General features: G+C 43.3%; 1 protein-coding gene across 2 annotated transcripts; it reads right to left on the minus strand.

Moving 5' to 3' along the window:
• Positions 1-670: 670 nt before the first annotated feature.
• On the minus strand, positions 671-9798 carry LOC100553462 (alcohol dehydrogenase 1B). 2 transcript variants are annotated; one of them, XM_003225739.4, is made up of 9 exons: positions 9620-9798; positions 8007-8108; positions 6796-6934; positions 6119-6206; positions 5784-6003; positions 2899-3162; positions 2135-2270; positions 1690-1828; positions 671-1151 (listed from the first exon to the last, which is right to left on the minus strand). In XM_003225739.4, the coding sequence occupies exons 1-9, from the start codon at positions 9635-9637 to the stop codon at positions 1127-1129; spliced, it is 1131 nt and encodes a 376-aa protein (XP_003225787.1). In that variant the 5' UTR covers positions 9638-9798; the 3' UTR covers positions 671-1126. The 2 variants fall into 2 exon arrangements, with proteins under 2 accessions (XP_003225787.1, XP_062838377.1); XM_062982307.1 differs by lacking the exon at positions 9620-9798 and adding an exon at positions 8881-9090.
• Between the last annotated feature and the right edge of the window lie 7861 nt (positions 9799-17659).

Below are 17659 nucleotides of genomic sequence, written 5' to 3' on the forward strand. Positions count from 1 at the left end.
CGACATCATCAGGGTGAACAGTCTGAAACAAATCCATTAGGATCGGACAAGCAGGTGCCTCGGTTACCTCCTCTAGAACTGTTCTAAGGCTGGCATCTAAGTGGGAACATATCCGAGCGACTTTATCTGCAAAATGATGGGCGAACTTGCCACATCGAGCTGCCGGGTGGTTGGCAGTCTCCCCACCCTTGTGAGGGCAGAGAAGCTCATCAACCACCCAAAACAGCTCCGCTGGTCTATTGGTTGCAGACACAATGTGAGCAGTCTAAAAAGCTTTTCTGGCTGTCCTCAAAGCTGTGGAATAGGCCTTAAGTGAGGCTCTAGCCCATGTTCAGTCAGACAGTCCTCCGCCAGAGGCACTCTAGTCTCTGTGTCGTCCGCTTCATCTTCGTCAACTCCTCAGTGTACCAAGGAGCTGGGTTGACTCTACGTGATGAGAGGGGACACTCAGGGGTGATCGTGTCTACACCCCTGACAACCTCGGTGTTATAGAGATCGACCAGAACCTCGACAGGATTGTCTGCTTGCATGCCAGAAAAATCCCCAAGAGACATCAGGAATCTGCTTGGATCCATACGTCTCCTGGGGCAGACCATCTTAATTGGTCCTCCACCTCTGCAGAGGTTTAAGGTTGTGGTTAGTCTAAAACTGATCAGGTGATGATTGAAGTACTTTGGAAAGACAGGAAAGCTTGGAGAAGATAAAGATGCTGGGGAAAATGGAAGGAAAAAGGAAGAGGGGCAGACCAAGAGCAAGATGGAAGGATCGTATCGTTGAAGTGACTGGCTTGACCTTGAAGGAGCTGGGGGTGGCCACGGCCGACAGGGAGCTCTGGCGTGGGCTGGTCTATGAGGTTATGAAGAATCGGAAGCGACTGAACAAATAAACAACAACAACATGGCTTAATTAAACGTAGTCTCCAAGGCATTGAGAATATGAATAAGAAGACAAAGTTATCTCTTATCCAACCCTGAGAAAAAATAGGATTGATCTATAGGTTGATAAAGCAGTATTGCTGCTTGGAATACAATAATATGCAATTCTTTCCACAGATGTTCCATGATGTGATTTGCAATTGATCATTCTTCTGGAATTGAGCTGTTTTGTATTTGCATCTCCAGGGTCTTTACATTTTCAGAACAGTACGGATACTGAAACATCAGAACACAATTTAAAGTTAAACGTGGTAGCTTCTGTTCAGCTTAATGAAGATTTGAGCTTGGTTGAGAATAGTTCTAAATTATTTTAAGCATCTCTAAAGTGGGTTAGGTTTAGTATTTTTACTGGGGTTATGGTTGGCTCTGCACTGCTTTGGGTATCTTAGTTGGTTAGAATTGCATTCTTGATCCTACGTCATTTTTGTTTCAATATATTTCAACAGAAAATTTCAGATTTAAATCCTCATTGCAATGTTTGAAACAGAAAAAAAGAGGAATTGATAGACAGTCTGGCAACATAAAAAATTTCAGAGATTTTGGTACACCAGTACATTATATGTTGGACCAGCACAATAATTTTCAACTGGGCAAAGAAACTGCTCTGGATTGTAGCAGAACTTGAAATTCAGGATCTGAACTCTGTCCCCCAAACAGATTCAGCAATATACAAATCATCTTTAATGTTTAGATTAAAAGCTAAACTACATTCCCTGCTTTACTGAGTATAGCTATTTAAAAAGAAAATGTTTACCTTTGTCCTTTATGGAGGAGTTCAAAGCCTTCGTTGATTTTCTCAAAAGGCAGAACATGGGTGACTAGTGGATCTAGATTGAACTTTTTCTCCATGCCCGCCAAAACCAGTTTAGGAATATCATCTTTGCTTTTCAGACCTGCAAATAAGATTGCTCACATTAACTTGTAAAGCTCTTATAAACCCACACATTTCCACACTGAAACATGCTTACATATTTTTTTACACAAGTTACATGCCATCTATGCTTTCTAGGGCTGTTGAGAGTTAGAGCAATGTCTGGGGTTATACTTTGTGCTATGCCATGCAACTCAGAATGCTCCTCCTCTTCTCCCCGGTATTCTCCAACAAATCCTACTACAATGGCACACATTGAGCTTCCCGTGATCACAGAACGCATTATATCTTTTTAGCAGCCATGTACTAGCTGTTGCTTCAGCCATACCTCCGAACACAGATCCTTTCCAAGTGCGTCCTGTGAAAATAAGTCTTGGAGACAAAGTCATCTCTGCTGCTGAAGGTGGCACTCCCACCATCACACTGACACCGTAGTTTAAGTTGCAGGAAGCCAATGCAGCAGCCTAAGATAAATCCAAAGTCACACATTCAGATCAATTCCAAGAAGAAAAAAAAACTATTACATGCTCTGCTATAAAATCTCCTAGGGTTTTCTGTATCAGTATATGGAACAATGCAAGACATTACATATACTACTTCTTCAACATTGTATCAAATATGGGAAGTCCCTGGGTTACAGACAAGATTGGTTCTGTAGGTTTATTTTTAAGTTGAATTTGTATGTTAATCAGATAGGTATATTTTTAAGAGTACCTCCAGTCATCCATATTTTGGATAGCATTCAGTTTTGGATAGCAAAGGAAAGGGTTAATACCCCACTAATGTTTGTTTTGCCATCTGTGCCACTGTCCAGAAGAATTTAATGCACCATTTGCTCCTTGACAACTGAATTTTGAAAATATTAGGTTGCCATAAAATTTGTGATGAAGCTTCAGTGGAGCATTTTTCCTCGTAATAACAAGCTCTAATTTCAACTTCTTGAAATCTTGTCTACTAGTCTTGTTATGTAAAGCTTTGCTGCAACAGTTTATTGGAGCAGAATCTCAAGAAAAAGAAGATTAAGAAAAGCAATGCATATGTTCCAGTCCCTTCCCTTTCAGATCTATCAAACAATGTACTTTGTGCACATACCATAGTATCTGTGTGTCCAATCACTTCAAAGGAATAGTCCACGCCTTCTCCATCAGTCATGTCTAGCAGCACTTCATTGATGGGCTTCTTGAAATCCAGAGGACTGATACATTCAGTGGCACCCAGCTCTTTAGCGATGGGAAATTTAGCCTTGTTGATGTCAATCCCAATGATCCGTGATGCTCCAGATGTTTTACAGCCTATGATTACTGGGAGGCCGACTCCTCCCAGACCAAAAACAGCACAAGTAGAACCAGGAGTCACCTGCATGGACATCAACATAATAAAAATTGATCCCCAAAATCTTAGAAACATGAAGCTATATGATTATAAGTTAGCTCTTTTTCGGTTTATTTATCTTTCAACTCATTATTTTATCTGTCTGATCTCCTACCTGTAGTTTCAGGTTCCCTGTTGAAACTTGAGAATTCTACTGTAACTTAGAGGAAGATATAAATATGTAAGGCTCATTGAGGCAGCTTCAAAACAAAACTAGGCTTAAAAATAGGCATTTCTGTGCTACTGCCATCTAAAGAATGAATAAAATGTTGCTAATGTTCTGTCACTTTGGATTTGCCCAGCTTTGTGATGTGGACTTGGTTCTAGGAGAAGTGATATCTACCACAATGTGTTAAATCCTTTCTGTATTATCAAAAAAAGCCAGAGGAAGACAGGAAAAATGGGTAGAGAGAAAGGTCACCAAAATAAGATGGAGCTGTAGCATGACAAAGTAGGTAATTGTAAGTATATTGCTGCAAACCCTTCTCTCTGTATCCCACTATACTGGCCAACTTTCAGCCAGTTTGAAGCACTCAATTTTTGGGTAACAATGTTAGTCTGGAATAAAGGTAAAGATAAAGGTTTCCCCTGACGTTAAGTCCGGTCGTGTCTGACTCTGGGGGTTGGTGCTCATCTCCATGTCCTGTCACCACTGCCTATATCCCAGACCCGCCTTGTGGGAACAAGGGAGAGGGCCTTTTCTGCTGTGGCCCCCCGATTATGGAACTCGCTGCCCATTGAAATCAGGCAAGCCCCCACTCTTTTAGCCTTTAGGAAAGACTTAAAAACGTGGCTTTTCCGGTGTGCTTTCGGAGAGTAACTGTTATGCACTTCTTTTGTTACTCCCCCCAACATCTATCCTCTAGACTGTTTTTCTATCTTATGTCCCTGTTCCCCGTGGTTTTTATTCTTATCTTTTTCTCACCCCAAGTTTTAACTGAGTGTTCATGCGGCCCGCCCTGTTATATTGCTTTTGTGATTTTGTGTTGTACTGTATATGACTATTTATTGTATTGTTTAACTGTATTATGATATGCTGTTTTTATATTTTGCTATAGTGTATTGTCCTGGGCATGGCCCCATGTAAGCCGCCCCGAGTCCCCGTTGGGGAGATGGTGGCGGGGTATAAATAAAGTTATTATTATTATTATTATTATTATTATTATTATTATTATAAGCCGAAGAGCCGGCGTTGTCCCTAGACACCTCCAAGGTCATGTGGCTGGCATGATTGCATGGAGCGCCATTACATTCCTGCTGGAGCAGTACCTATTGATCTACTCACATTTGCATGTTTTCAAACTGCTAGGTTGGCAGGAGCTGGGGCTAACAGCGGGCACTCATTCCGCTCCCGGGATTTGAACTTGGGACCTTTTGGTCCACAAGTTCAGCAGCTCAGTGCTTTAACACACTGTGCCATCAGAGGCCCCTTTAGTCTGGAATATCAGTATGCAAAAGGATCTTGTAGCACCTCAGAGAACAAAAGTGGTAAAGTAAGCTTTTCAAGAATGAGTTATTTTCCTCAGATGTATCTAATGGACAAACAAACATGGTATGCAGTTCATAATATTCTTGCATAGTCAACAAAAACATTTCCTGCAGACCATGATATTAAAATCCAATTATGTCATTTGCCCTAACTAGATTCACTGAATCAATGGGCTTTACCTGTACAATGATACTCTATACCAGGGGTCCCCAAACTAAGGCCCGGGGGCCGGATGCGGCCCTCCGAGGTCATTTACCTGGCCCCTGCCCTCAGTTTTATAATATAATATTTTATATCATTTTTAATAATATAATATATTGTATATACATATAATATTGATAATAATATTATGTTATACAATACTAATAATAATACCATATAATAATATTAATTATATGTTATATATTACATATAATATTACAGTATAGTGGTATAGTTCAATATAATAATATATAATGCTAATATTGTGCTATGCTAATGATATAATATATTGTATGTACATACAGCTGCTCTGAGTCCCCTTCGGGGTGAGAAGGGCAGGATATAAATGTAATAAATAAATGTAGTAAAGGAGTAAATAAATAAATTTAGACTTAGGCTCGCTCAAAGTCTGAAATGACTTAAAGGCACACAACAACAACAACAATCCTAATTAATTTGACTATCTCATTGGCCAGAAGCAGGCCCACACTTCCCATTGAAATCCTAATAGGTTTATGTTGGTTACGATTGTTTTCATTTTTAAATATTGTATTGTCCTTTCATTGTTATTGTTGTTGTTTTGCACTACAAATAAGACATGTGCAGTGTGCACAGGAATTTGTTCGGGGTTTTTTTTTCAAATGATAATTCAGCCCCTCCACAGTCTGAAAGATTGCGGACCGGCCCTCTGCTTAAAAAGTTTGAGGACCCCTGCTCTATACAATGATTCACTCAAAAGACCTACTTGACTTGAGGCTGATCAGGTTAAACTTTTAGGTTAAACTCTTCATTGTTGAGTTTAAATGAAATATGACAAAGCAGAAATATTTGGCGTTACCATTTCATAACTGATTCACCTTAGTCACAAAATTCAGATACTAGACAAATTCACCCTGCTGCAGGTCCTGATACCTACCTTTGCAGTTTTGGTGGCAGCACCATAGCCAGTGGAAAATCCACAGCCCATCAGACAAGCTTTCTCAATGGGAGCTGCAGGATCTATTTTGACCACTGCATCCTCATGCACCACGGTGTATTCAGTAAAGGTGCTGGTGTTAACAAAATTGTGAACTGGTTTCCCTTTGTAAGAGAATCGGCTGGTGCCATCATACATTACTCCCTTAGCTGTAAGAAAGCTTTAAAACACGGAAAAGAAAATTTATGTGTGTGTGATTTTCAACACAAATAAGAAAGGTTGCAATACTGGTGAAGTACTTTCTAATACTGCTGATAGTGGTAACAAAAACTTACTCAGACTTTTGGCACATGTTGCCTTCTGGATTCTTGCAAGGTGGGCATCTCCCACATTGTGGAAGACAGAGTGGGATGACTTTGTCTCCTAGAAATTATAAAACAATTGTGAGCCTGAAGGTTTTAGACAATGTAATAGCATAGTTGGTCCACAGCTATTGAAACATCCAAATTACTGCAAAAAGCAAGATTGCTCCTAGCAGAAAACCCAACTTGGTTAGGACTGTCTATTTTCAAAGACGGCTGCTATGAAGAATGCTCCTGCCAACAGGAAGGGGAGGGAAGATAGAGGGAGCTATATTTCCCTTTGCTCTCTCTTGGCTCTGGAGACTTGGCTGGGAATGTATCTTTTCTAAATTGCCCTGAATCCTGTGATCGACTTCGTGGGACTCAGTTTCGGCAGTGTAGAGAAATGGGGAGAAGACACAGAGGACTGCATCTAATGAGGTCGAAATCCTAGGAGTTGCAACAAGAGTTACTATCCTTCTTCAAATAAAGTTATCTGGTTTGCATTCATTTCCTTTTCAGCATTATTTACTGAAAATATCTGAAACACATTTGAACAATAAATGATATTATTTAACCATAATCACTCTGGTTTTGTTGGCTAGACTAGTTTTTGTTATTATGTTTATATGTGGATGTTCTCTCCTTGCACTCTGTGTGCTTTACCGTACCTGGCTTCACACAGGTGACTCCTTCCCCAATGCTCTCCACAATACCAACTGCTTCATGACCAGGAATAACTGGGTAGTTCACTTTTATTGCACCAGCCTGTACGTGCTCATCTGTGCGGCAGATTCCAGTGCCCAAAATCTGCAATAAAGATGAAAGAGTGCTACAGACAGTTGCTTTCCATTTAAAAATTTCTTGCCGTTATTCATCATCTAAGGATTTTCCTTGTATTCCATTTAAATGTCAATTTTGATTTAAAAATAGAGAGGTTAGATATAATCATATGCCAACACTATAAAACAGGGGTCCTCAAATTTTTTAAGCTGAGGGCCGGTTTACGATCCCTCAGGCTGTTGGGGGGCTGGACTATAGTATGAAAAAAACCCTATAGGTTGAATAAAACAAATTCCAATGCATACTGCACATATAGTATTTGTAGTTCAAAATAGTATGAACTTACAAAACAATATTTAAAATGTACAGTAATTTTAACTCACATAAACTTACCAGGATTTCAATGGAAAATGTGGGCCTGCTTTTGCTGATGAGACAGTCAAGTTAATTAGGATTGTTGTTGTTGTTGTGTCCCCTAAGTCTAAAGTTTAGGACAGGGGCCAAATTATGACCTTGGAGGGGCCACATCTGGCCCGCGGGCCTTAGTTTGGGGACCTCTGCTATAAAAATAGAGATCAGTATTTTGCATCAACTATTTAGGGTTTATCTACTGTAGAATGGATGCATAAACATAAATACACTCTTTGACACAGAAAGACTATTTAAAGAGTGTTGTGAAGTGTTGAGCATTTTTGCAACTGCTTGCTTTGAGTTCCCACCAGCACCTTGCAATAGTTTAGTGTAGGATGTTTGAAAGCGATGAGAGAAAAGTTGTCCCATTTATCAGACTTCCTAATTTCAGACACATTTGCATTTAATGTTAATAATTCAAAGAATGTCAGGCTGAATGGTAGGTCCCCGCACATTTTCATTTCACCAAGTCTGGCCCTCTTGGCAAAAAGTTTGGACAACCCTGGTGTAGGATGTCAGAAAGGGATGGGAGAGAAAAGCTGTCCCAGTTCCCAGACTCCCTAAATTCAGTTAGATGCTCCCAGGCAGCTGCTTCGCTTCACTTAATGGTAATGCTACCGTGATTTGCGTGAGTGTGTGTAAATACTGATAATCTCCACTAATATAGTTTTAGATTTGCCTCCTTTACCTTAATGCGAACTTCATGTGCCTTTGGAGGGGCCACTTCTATTTCCACGATCTTAAACGGACCCTTAGCTTCAAAGACTATGGCAGCTTTACATTTGATGACCTGTATGAATAATAGATGAGACAATTCTTATATTTATAATTTGAAATAGACATTCTTGCTTTCTTTTTTTCAGGATCTTCATGGCAGTTTACATTGGACTTAATCCCCTAAAATTCAGCAGGGTATAAAATTACTTTTTTAGATTTTATGACTTTTTTAGTGATGGCAGTTGGGGTAGTATAGGAATCTAAGCCTTCTAGACTAACAGTTTACTACTTGAAAGAGTACTCCTCACAACTGCAATCTGAACAGGTTCAACTCGGTATTCCTTCATTTACGTGCACAGGTGGCGACTATATACCCTCCAGATGTCTTGATTTGGCGGTACACTCTGGATCAGTGTTTCTCAAGCTGTACTCCTCCAGATGTTTTGGACTTCAGCTCCCAGAAGTCCCAGCCAGTTTACCAGTTGTTAGGAATTGTGGGAGCTGAAATCCAAAACATCTGGAGGAGTACAGTTTGAAAAACTCTGCTCTGGATTAATGCTCTGTAGTCATGTTTTTTCACCTGTCTCCCACTTTCTTCTCACTGTCCTCAGTTTACTTCAATTGCTGCAAGCTGGGTTCAAATTACAAAGCAGGTAATTCATAGAAAGGGAGGAGAGAAGGGGGGTCTTGCATTTCCCAGTTGGTTTAATCAATAGCAAACTTCTGCAAACAAAGAAAATGCAATATAGCAATTCCTACTTGCATGTTTAAATGCCAGTTTTCACACACATACTCTCTCACACACATATCTGGGTTGAAAAATAAATTTGAAATCCTCTACTTACGTTCCCTGAGGTACTCATGATTCTACTCTTTGCAAATTGCTAGCCTTACTGTGCGGTTAAAGTGCTTCTAGTCTGCCTCCTAGATGGATCATTTTTTTCTTTTACAGTGGTTGTAAAGTTTTGATTTGCTCTGTCCTTTTTTTCACCTGCTTTTAAAACATTTGCTCTTTGCCTCCCACTTTTGCTCTTTGTCCTCCGATTAATTCATATGCTGCAAGATGAGTGCAAATTGGAAAGTAGGTTGCAGAAAATTTACTTATGGAGAGAGGAGAGGAGGGAGGAGGCACAGACAAAAGCAAAGTGCAATATAGCTATTTGTACAGTAGAGTCTCACTTATCCAACATAAACGGGCCAGCAGAACGTTGGATAAGTGAATATGTTGGATAATAAGGAGGCATTAAGGAAAAGCTTATTAAACATCAAATTAGGTTATGATTTTACAAATTAAGCACCAAAACATCATGTTATACAACAAATTTGACAGAAAAAGTAGTTCAATACTCAGTAATGCTATGTAGTAATTACTGTATTTGCGAATTTAGCACCAAAATATCACGATTTATTGAAAACATTGACTACAAAAATGTGTTGGATAATCCAGAACGTTGGATAAGCAAGTGTTGGATAAGTGAGACTCTACTGTATTTAGATGCTTAAGTGCCAGCTTTCACACATTCTCTTTCTCTCTCACACACATCTGGGTTAAAAAATAAATTTTAAAAGAAATCATCTACTTACTTTCCCTACAGTGCTCATGGTTCTACACTTTGCAAATTACCAGCCTTTCTGTGAGGTTTCAGTGCTTCTCATCTGACTCCTAGATGGATCTAATTTCTCTTTTGACGTGGTTGCAAAATTTTGATTTGTTTCACAACTAAGTCCAATATTTACCCCAAGAAGTTGGCCACCTCTCTCCTGCCGCTTTATTTCCTCTAGTTCCATTACATGATAGGATTAGAATTCAGTTATGTGGGAATGCACTGAATATTCACTGCAGAACATCGATTGAGCCAATGAGCAATGGCAAGTTTACTTGGTTTGTGCTTAAATCTCGTACTGACTCAACAATGCTGCAATGCATCTTAATACTGAAGGAAGTCAGAAGATTTGAAGCCACAAGAAGCCATACTCACTCAATAAAAATCCAGACTTCAGCATCAAAAGTACATGAAAAGGTCAATGCCACTGCCATTACATTTATTTTACCAGCTTCAGTAAAATTGTAACTTTCTCTGTATTGGAGAGGCCAGGAAATATGACCACATATGACTGGTTCTATGTTCACATTATATCCTGGTTTTGTTCTTTAGTCCATAAAACCTGATGGTACTTTAATCTATAATTCCAGGTGCTGTGGAATGAGAACAGGTCATTTTCATCAGTAGCTTCCAATTGATGAATTAATTTTTTCACTGCTGGAGTCTAGAACAGTTGAAACGGTGAATACTGAAACATGTGGAAACAGTTTATGTATGATGGTGAACTATGTTCTGCATGTCAGGGTGAATAGGATAGATCCAAACTATAATTCCAGCAGAGTTGCTCAAATCAACAGGACTTACTTAGGCCCTTTCTACATGGCTATATAATCCAGATTATCAAAGCAGATAATCCACAATATCTGCTTTGAGCGGATTATATGAATCTACACTGCCATATAACCCAGTTCAAACCAGATAATCTGGTTTTATATGGCAGTGTAGAAGGGACCTGTATTTGGATAAGAGAGCAGGCAACTGGCACATTTGCCCAACCTGTTAAGACAGTAGATCACTCAAGAACCTTTACTCATGGTTATCCAAGGTCCATATAAAATCTAGATATAATCTAGTTCAAACTAGATAATGTAGATTATCTGCTTTGATAACCTAGATTATAAGGCAGTGTAGAAGGTGCCCAAGATTTGGCAATACCACTCAGTTTTTTCTTGATACTAGTGTAATTTTAGGGCACCTTTGGTCAGTTAAAGCAATAAGAAGGCTAAGATAAAAGATCAATTTGCAGCAGTAACAAAGTAATGGTTGAGTAGTTACAGAAAAAAGTAGCTCTGTTTTGTCTATGTTTATTTCTTCATTTTTTTCTTTTACACAAAAGCCAAGTTGTTGATGCTCATTAGAAGCTTGTGTTCTGAAATGACAACAACTGTATAACAAAAGTTCAATTCAGTTATGTAATCACAGAAATGATTGGAAACAGGTGGCTCTCTAAATGTTATTGGAGCACAGCTGGAAGACTTCATCACTGTTGGCTGTGGCCCCTTCTACACTGACATATAATACAGATTATCCAATGAGATAATCCATATTATCTGCTTGGATTATGTAAATCTACACTGCCATATAATCCAGTTCAAAGAATATAATTTGGATTTAAAAGGCAGTGTAGAAGGGGCCTGTGTTGGCCAGGGATGGACTTGAAATTCCCTTTGTAATGGAGGTTCCTCCTGTGAGAGGAGTGGAAACAGCAGCCAGTTGCTTCCCAAACAATAGAGGAACAGAGTCCAGTTGATGGCGGGGGCTATGTGGGGCCCATAAATACATAGCAGGCACAAATGCATATCTTCAAACCTGTCAAGACCCAGGCTGCAGAGCACCAATAACCATACACAGAGGCCAGAATCTATCTAATATCTTTATTGTAGGAGTATATAAAGTTAATAAAAACAAGTGTAGAAAATAGTCCAGAAATAGACCTTTCAGGAAAGGTCAAAATTAGTCCAAAGAAACAATGTCCAATATGAAATATTAAGGTCCAAAGTTGTAATCCAATAACCGAAACACTCACTTTGCCAAGCAAAGTGAGGGGAGATGACAAGGTCCTTTAGTCCAAGAAACTTAAGCAAGGCTGGAAGTAAACTTGATTCTTGGAACACTAGGCTTAATTCAAGGCAACAAGAAACGAGGAGCAAGAACAGGATCCGTGGTAAATTCGCGGCGAGGTCCGGGAAGCAAGGCAATGTCCGTGGAGCAAGACAAGGTCCTGGGAAGCAAAGCAAGGCTGGAAACGGGAACGAGGGCTTGGAAGCGGGAGTAGCGTAGTCCACACACAACCTACTCCCGAAGCTGACGAATTGACTCCGCAAGATTCCTACGTGGGCAAAACACCTAAATAGGATCTCGTTTTCCCACCAAAGAACAATTCTCTGGGGAACCAGAACCAAAAGCCATTCTCTGTGTCCAGATGCATGACTCCCTAAAGTTTCCCATGGGAAGCAGGCTTAATCAGCTGAATGCCTGGCAGCTATCCTAGCGCTCCTGCGAGAAGCCTCCTGAGCGCTTTTCTGTTGTTTATAATAATCGTGGCGAGAAAATGGGGGAGATTTCAGCTCAAGGCTTGTTTGGCAGACTTCTGGAAGGCAAATCTCCTGCAGGTGCAAGGGCTCCAATTCTGGCTGAAAAAGCTCCAATTCTGGCTGAAACGGTGGGAAACCTAAGTTTTCCTCTTCATCTGTCACAACAGTGTTAGGAACGGGACTACAAGGCCCATGAGTCATCACACTATCCCCCTCCTCAAGGCCCCCCTCAAAAATGGGCTCCCTTCCCAAGGTGCGGGGCCGCGGCTTGGCGGGGTAGGCCTGGTGGAAGCGGAGGGCTAAATCGGGGGCATGGACTGTGGAAGCGTCTTCCCAAGAGCGTTCTTCGGGGCCAAAACCTACCCAGTCAATGAGATACTGAAGGCGGCGGCGATGAAAGCGAGAATCCAAAATGTCCTGAACCTCGAATTCCTCCTCCCCATCCACCAAAACAGGAGTGGGGGCCGGCCGGTCTGCATCAGGGCGCACACCATCCGCCGGAAGGAGCAGGGAGCGATGAAACACTGGATGAATGCGCATAGAGCGCGGAAGTTGAAGTTTGAAAGTCACGGGGTTAAGTTGCACCACCACTGGATAGGGACCAATGAAACGGGCATCTAGCTTCCGGCAAGGGCGGTGGGAGGGCAAAAAGCGAGTGGACAGAAGAACCCGGTCTCCTACCTTGATTTCGGGGCCCGGCTGGCGATGTTTGTCAGCGTGACATTTATAGTCCTCCTTGGCTTGGTCTAGTTGCTGGAGCAAAAGTTGTTGCACCGCTGTGAGTTCTTGCAGCCAGTCCTCCGCTGCGGGAACTTCTGAGGTTTCAATGACAGAAGGAAAGAAACGTGGATGGAAACCGTAGTTCGCAAAGAACGGGGTTTCTTTAGTTGAAGCCTGGACACCATTGTTGTAGGCAAACTCCGACAGCAGTAACAGGGAAGCCCAATTGTCCTGCTGATAGTTTACATAACAGCGAAGGTATTGTTCCAAAGTGGCATTGGTGCGCTCAGTTTGCCCATCCGTTTGGGGATGGTGAGCCGAAGATAAACGAGAGTCTATGCCCAATAGTTTTTGTAGTGCTTTCCAGAAACGAGAGGTGAATTGAGTCCCACGGTCTGTGACCAAACTCTTGGACAAACCATGTAGTCTGAAAACATGCTGAAGGAATAAATCTGCAGTCTCTTTGGCCGTGGGGAGGCCATCGCAGGGAATGAAATGGGCTAACTTGGTAAAAAGGTCCACCACCACTAGGATCGTGGTGAATCCAAGGGAAGGTGGTAGGTCAGTGATAAAATCTGCAGAAATTATTTCCCATGGATGAGATGGAGTAGGAAGGGGATGCAGTAGCCCTGAGGGCTTTTCCCTTCTTGTCTTGGAACGCTGGCATACCGGGCAGGTATTGACATATTTTTCCACATCATTGCGGATCTTGGGCCACCAGAAATCTCTTAGGATCAAATGCATGGTTTTAAATAATCCGAAATGCCCTGCTGGCTTGCAGTCATGACATAGACGAAGTGCCTTTTCCCTGCTCGGTCCTGGAGGGATGTAGACATGATTTCTATAGCAAAGCAACCCATCCTTAAGCGAGAAAGGAAAATGTAGTCCTTGGCGAAGTTGATCTTGAGCCCAGGCATCCGCCTGTTGACTGGCCCTGATTTCCTGAGCACAAAGGGGCCCTGGAGTAGAGGACGTAGATTCAATTGGAGTGGATTTGGTGTTCCCCACTGTGAGCGTGGCAAAGTTCTCGGGCTGCAGCAATTGGGATTCAAAGGTCTCTCTGCGCCCTGCAGCATATTCTGGTTTCCGTGATAGAGCATCTGCTTGCTTGGTCTGAGTTGGGGTTACATAATGGATCTGGAAGTCAAAACGCTCAAAGAATAAAGCCCAGCGCTGCTGCCTCTGATTTAACTTGCGGGCAGTTCTTAGATGTTCTAGATTCCGATGATCAGTATGGACCTCAATGGGAAATTTGGCCCCTTCTAACCAATGTCTCCAAGTTTCAAAGGCTGCCTTTATGGCCAAAAGTTCTTTTTCCCAAATAGTGTAATTTCTCTCTGGGGCTGTTAGTTGACGGGAGTAAAAAGCACAAGGGTGAAGATGATCTCCCACTGGTTGCAAGAGTACAGCCCCAATTGCCACATCGGAGGCATCAGCCTGCACAACAAAAGGGGTTTTAGGATCAGGGTGCTGAAGGATTGGCTGGGACGTGAATAATTTCTTTAGTTGCTGGAATCCTTTCTCTGCTTGCTCCGTCCAGCGGAACGGCTGTTTCCCACGGATGCAGCTGGTGATTGGATCAGACCAGCGGGCAAAGTCTGGAATGAACTTGCGGTAATAGTTCGCGAACCCCAAGAAACGCTGCACCTCTTTCTTGTTGGTTGGCGCCCGCCATTCCAATACTGCTGAAACCTTTGCCGGGTCCATGGAGAGCCCTAGTGGCGAGACACGGTATCCCAGAAAATCTACCTCTTGCAGATCAAAAGCGCATTTTTCCAACTTGGCATAAAGTCCATGATCCCGCAATCGTTGTAACACCATTCTGACGTGGTTCTCATGTTCTGATTGTGATCTAGAAAACACCAAAAAATCGTCCAAGTAGATGATCAAGAACCGATCTAGATAATCCTGAAAGATGTCATTGACAAAATGCTGGAACGTTGCGGGAGCTCCACATAATCCGTAATTCATGACTAGGGACTCGAATAATCCGAATTTAGTCTGGAAGGCGGTTTTCCACTCGTCCCCCTCCCTGATGCGAACTAGATTATAACCCCCCTGAAGATCCAGCTTGGTGTAAACCTTGGCCCCTCGAAGCCGGTCTAATAGGTCCGAGATCAAAGGCAGGGGGTAGCGGTTCCGCTTAGTGATATTGTTCAATGCTCTATAGTCCACCACCAAGCGTAGGTCCCCTGACTTCTTTTTCACAAACATCACTGGGGAAGCGGCTGGGGATTGAGAGGGTCTGATGAACCCCTTGCGGAGGTTTGACTCTATGAACTCCCTGAGAGCTTCTTGCTCTGGTTCAGTCAGGGAGTAGAGGTGTCCTCGCGGGATCGGGGCCCCCTCCACCAAGTCAATGGCACAATCGTAAGGCCTATGCGGGGGCAGTTTCTCGGCTTCCTTCTCATTGAAAACATCCCAAAAGTCTGAGTATTTCTTGGGCAAGGTGATGATGGATTCAGCGTCTGTGGCATGGCAGACCTTGGCTACAAGACAATGGTTTTGGCAATATTTAGAAGCAAACTGCAATTCTCTGTTGGTCCAAGAGATGCTGGGGTCATGGAGTGTCAGCCATGGAATCCCTAGAATCACGGGGAAATGAGGAACCTCGGTAACAAAGAAGGAAATCTCTTCCATATGTTCCCTTATCCACATTCTGGTGGGTTCAGTCCATTGGCTTACTGGACCTGTCTTTAGGGGACGGCCATCTATGGCTTGCACCACCCGGGCGTTCTTGAAATCGTGATATTGTAATCCCAGAGAGTCGGCATACTCTCTATCAATGAAATTGTTTGTTGCTCCTGAGTCTATCATGGCGTGGATCATGACGGGTCCTTTTTTCGCTGACCACAAGGTGACCACTAGGAGAAATAGGACCCCGGTTGGCGGCTCTTGAGTGGGGTTTCTGACCGGGTTGGCGAGCCTTTCTACGCCCGGTCGTTGGCTTCCCCCGCCGGCTTTGCGCCAGCCGCCTCGGCCGACTCCGACTCCATGGAGGACGCCGCCGCCAAACGAGCGGCGGGCTTTCTTTTGGCTGGGCACTCTCTGGCAAAGTGGCCCCCGTCTCCGCAGTACCAACAGAGGTTTAGACGTTGGCGGCGGGCCTTCTCGGCAACGTCTAACCTGGGGCGCACATTGCCCAATTGCCTTGGCACCTCCCCGCTTTCTCTGGGGTATGGGGCTGGTGGCGGGGGTCTCCACACTGGACGTGGTTGGACGCCGGCGGGAGCGGGAGGTTTTGCCCCAGCTCTCCCACTCTGGCCTCGGAGCCATTGTTTTCTGTTGGCAAGCATGACTTCGGCTCGTAAACATTGGTCAATAAGTCTTTCAAGAGAGTTCGGAGGATCCACCTTGGAGATTTCTTCCAACATCTCGATATTGAGACCCTCCCGAAACTGTCCTCTGAGGGCTATGTCATTCCAACCGGTGTTTTGAGCCAGCACTCGGAACTCGGCTATGTACTGGGACAAGGGCCTGTCCCCTTGGGAAAGGCGCCGGAGTTTGTGGCCGGCCGCCTCTAAATTGTCCTCGATCCCCCAAGTCGCCTTAAGGTGATTTAGGAAGTTTTGCGCGGAACTTAGGTGTGGGGAGGCTTCATCGAACAGCGCCGTGGCCCAGTTGGCTGCGGGGCCGTCCAGGAGACTGTAAATCCACGCCACCTTGATGTCTTCTTTGGGAAACTCGGCATCACGGGCTTCTAGGTATGCCTGGCATTGACGACGGAAAACGTGAACCTTGGAAGCTTCTCCAGAAAACTTGGTTGGCAATGCCAGGGCAGGGAGACGGATTCCGCGTTCCTTCAAGCCCCGTATTTCTCCCTCCTGCGCATGGATCATATCACGGATTCTGTCCACTTCATCCTTGGCGATGGTGTAGCTGAGTGGCTGGTCTCCCGGCCCGGCTCCGGTAGACATTCTGGCCTAGGTTGATTGGTGCTTAAGGTGGCGGAGTCAAACTGTCAAGACCCAGGCTGCAGAGCACCAATAACCATACACAGAGGCCAGAATCTATCTAATATCTTTATTGTAGGAGTATATAAAGTTAATAAAAACAAGTGTAGAAAATAGTCCAGAAGTAGACCTTTCAGGAAAGGTCAAAATTAGTCCAAAGAAACAATGTCCAATATGAAATATTCAGGTCCAAAGTTGTAATCCAATAACCGAAACACTCACTTTGCCAAGCAAAGTGAGGGGAGATGACAAGGTCCTTTAGTCCAAGAAACTTAAGCAAGGCTGGAAGTAAACTTGATTCTTGGAACACTAGGCTTAATTCAAGGCAACAAGAAACGAGGAGCAAGAACAGGATCCGTGGTAAATTCGCGGCGAGGTCCGGGAAGCAAGGCAATGTCCGTGGAGCAAGACAAGGTCCTGGGAAGCAAAGCAAGGCTGGAAACGGGAACGAGGGCTTGGAAGCGGGAGTAGCGTAGTCCACACACAACCTACTCCCGAAGCTGACGAATTGACTCCGCAAGATTCCTACGTGGGCAAAACACCTAAATAGGATCTCGTTTTCCCACCAAAGAACAATTCTCTGGGGAACCAGAACCGAAAGCCATTCTCTGTGTCCAGATGCATGACTCCCTAAAGTTTCCCATGGGAAGCAGGCTTAATCAGCTGAATGCCTGGCAGCTATCCTAGCGCTCCTGCGAGAAGCCTCCTGAGCGCTTTTCTGTTGTTTATAATAATCGTGGCGAGAAAATGGGGGAGATTTCGGCTCAAGGCTTGTTTGGCAGACTTCTGGAAGGCAAATCTCCTGCAGGTGCA

Source organism: Anolis carolinensis, chromosome 5, assembly GCF_035594765.1.
Source record: "Anolis carolinensis isolate JA03-04 chromosome 5, rAnoCar3.1.pri, whole genome shotgun sequence".
Lineage (NCBI taxonomy): Eukaryota > Metazoa > Chordata > Lepidosauria > Squamata > Dactyloidae > Anolis > Anolis carolinensis.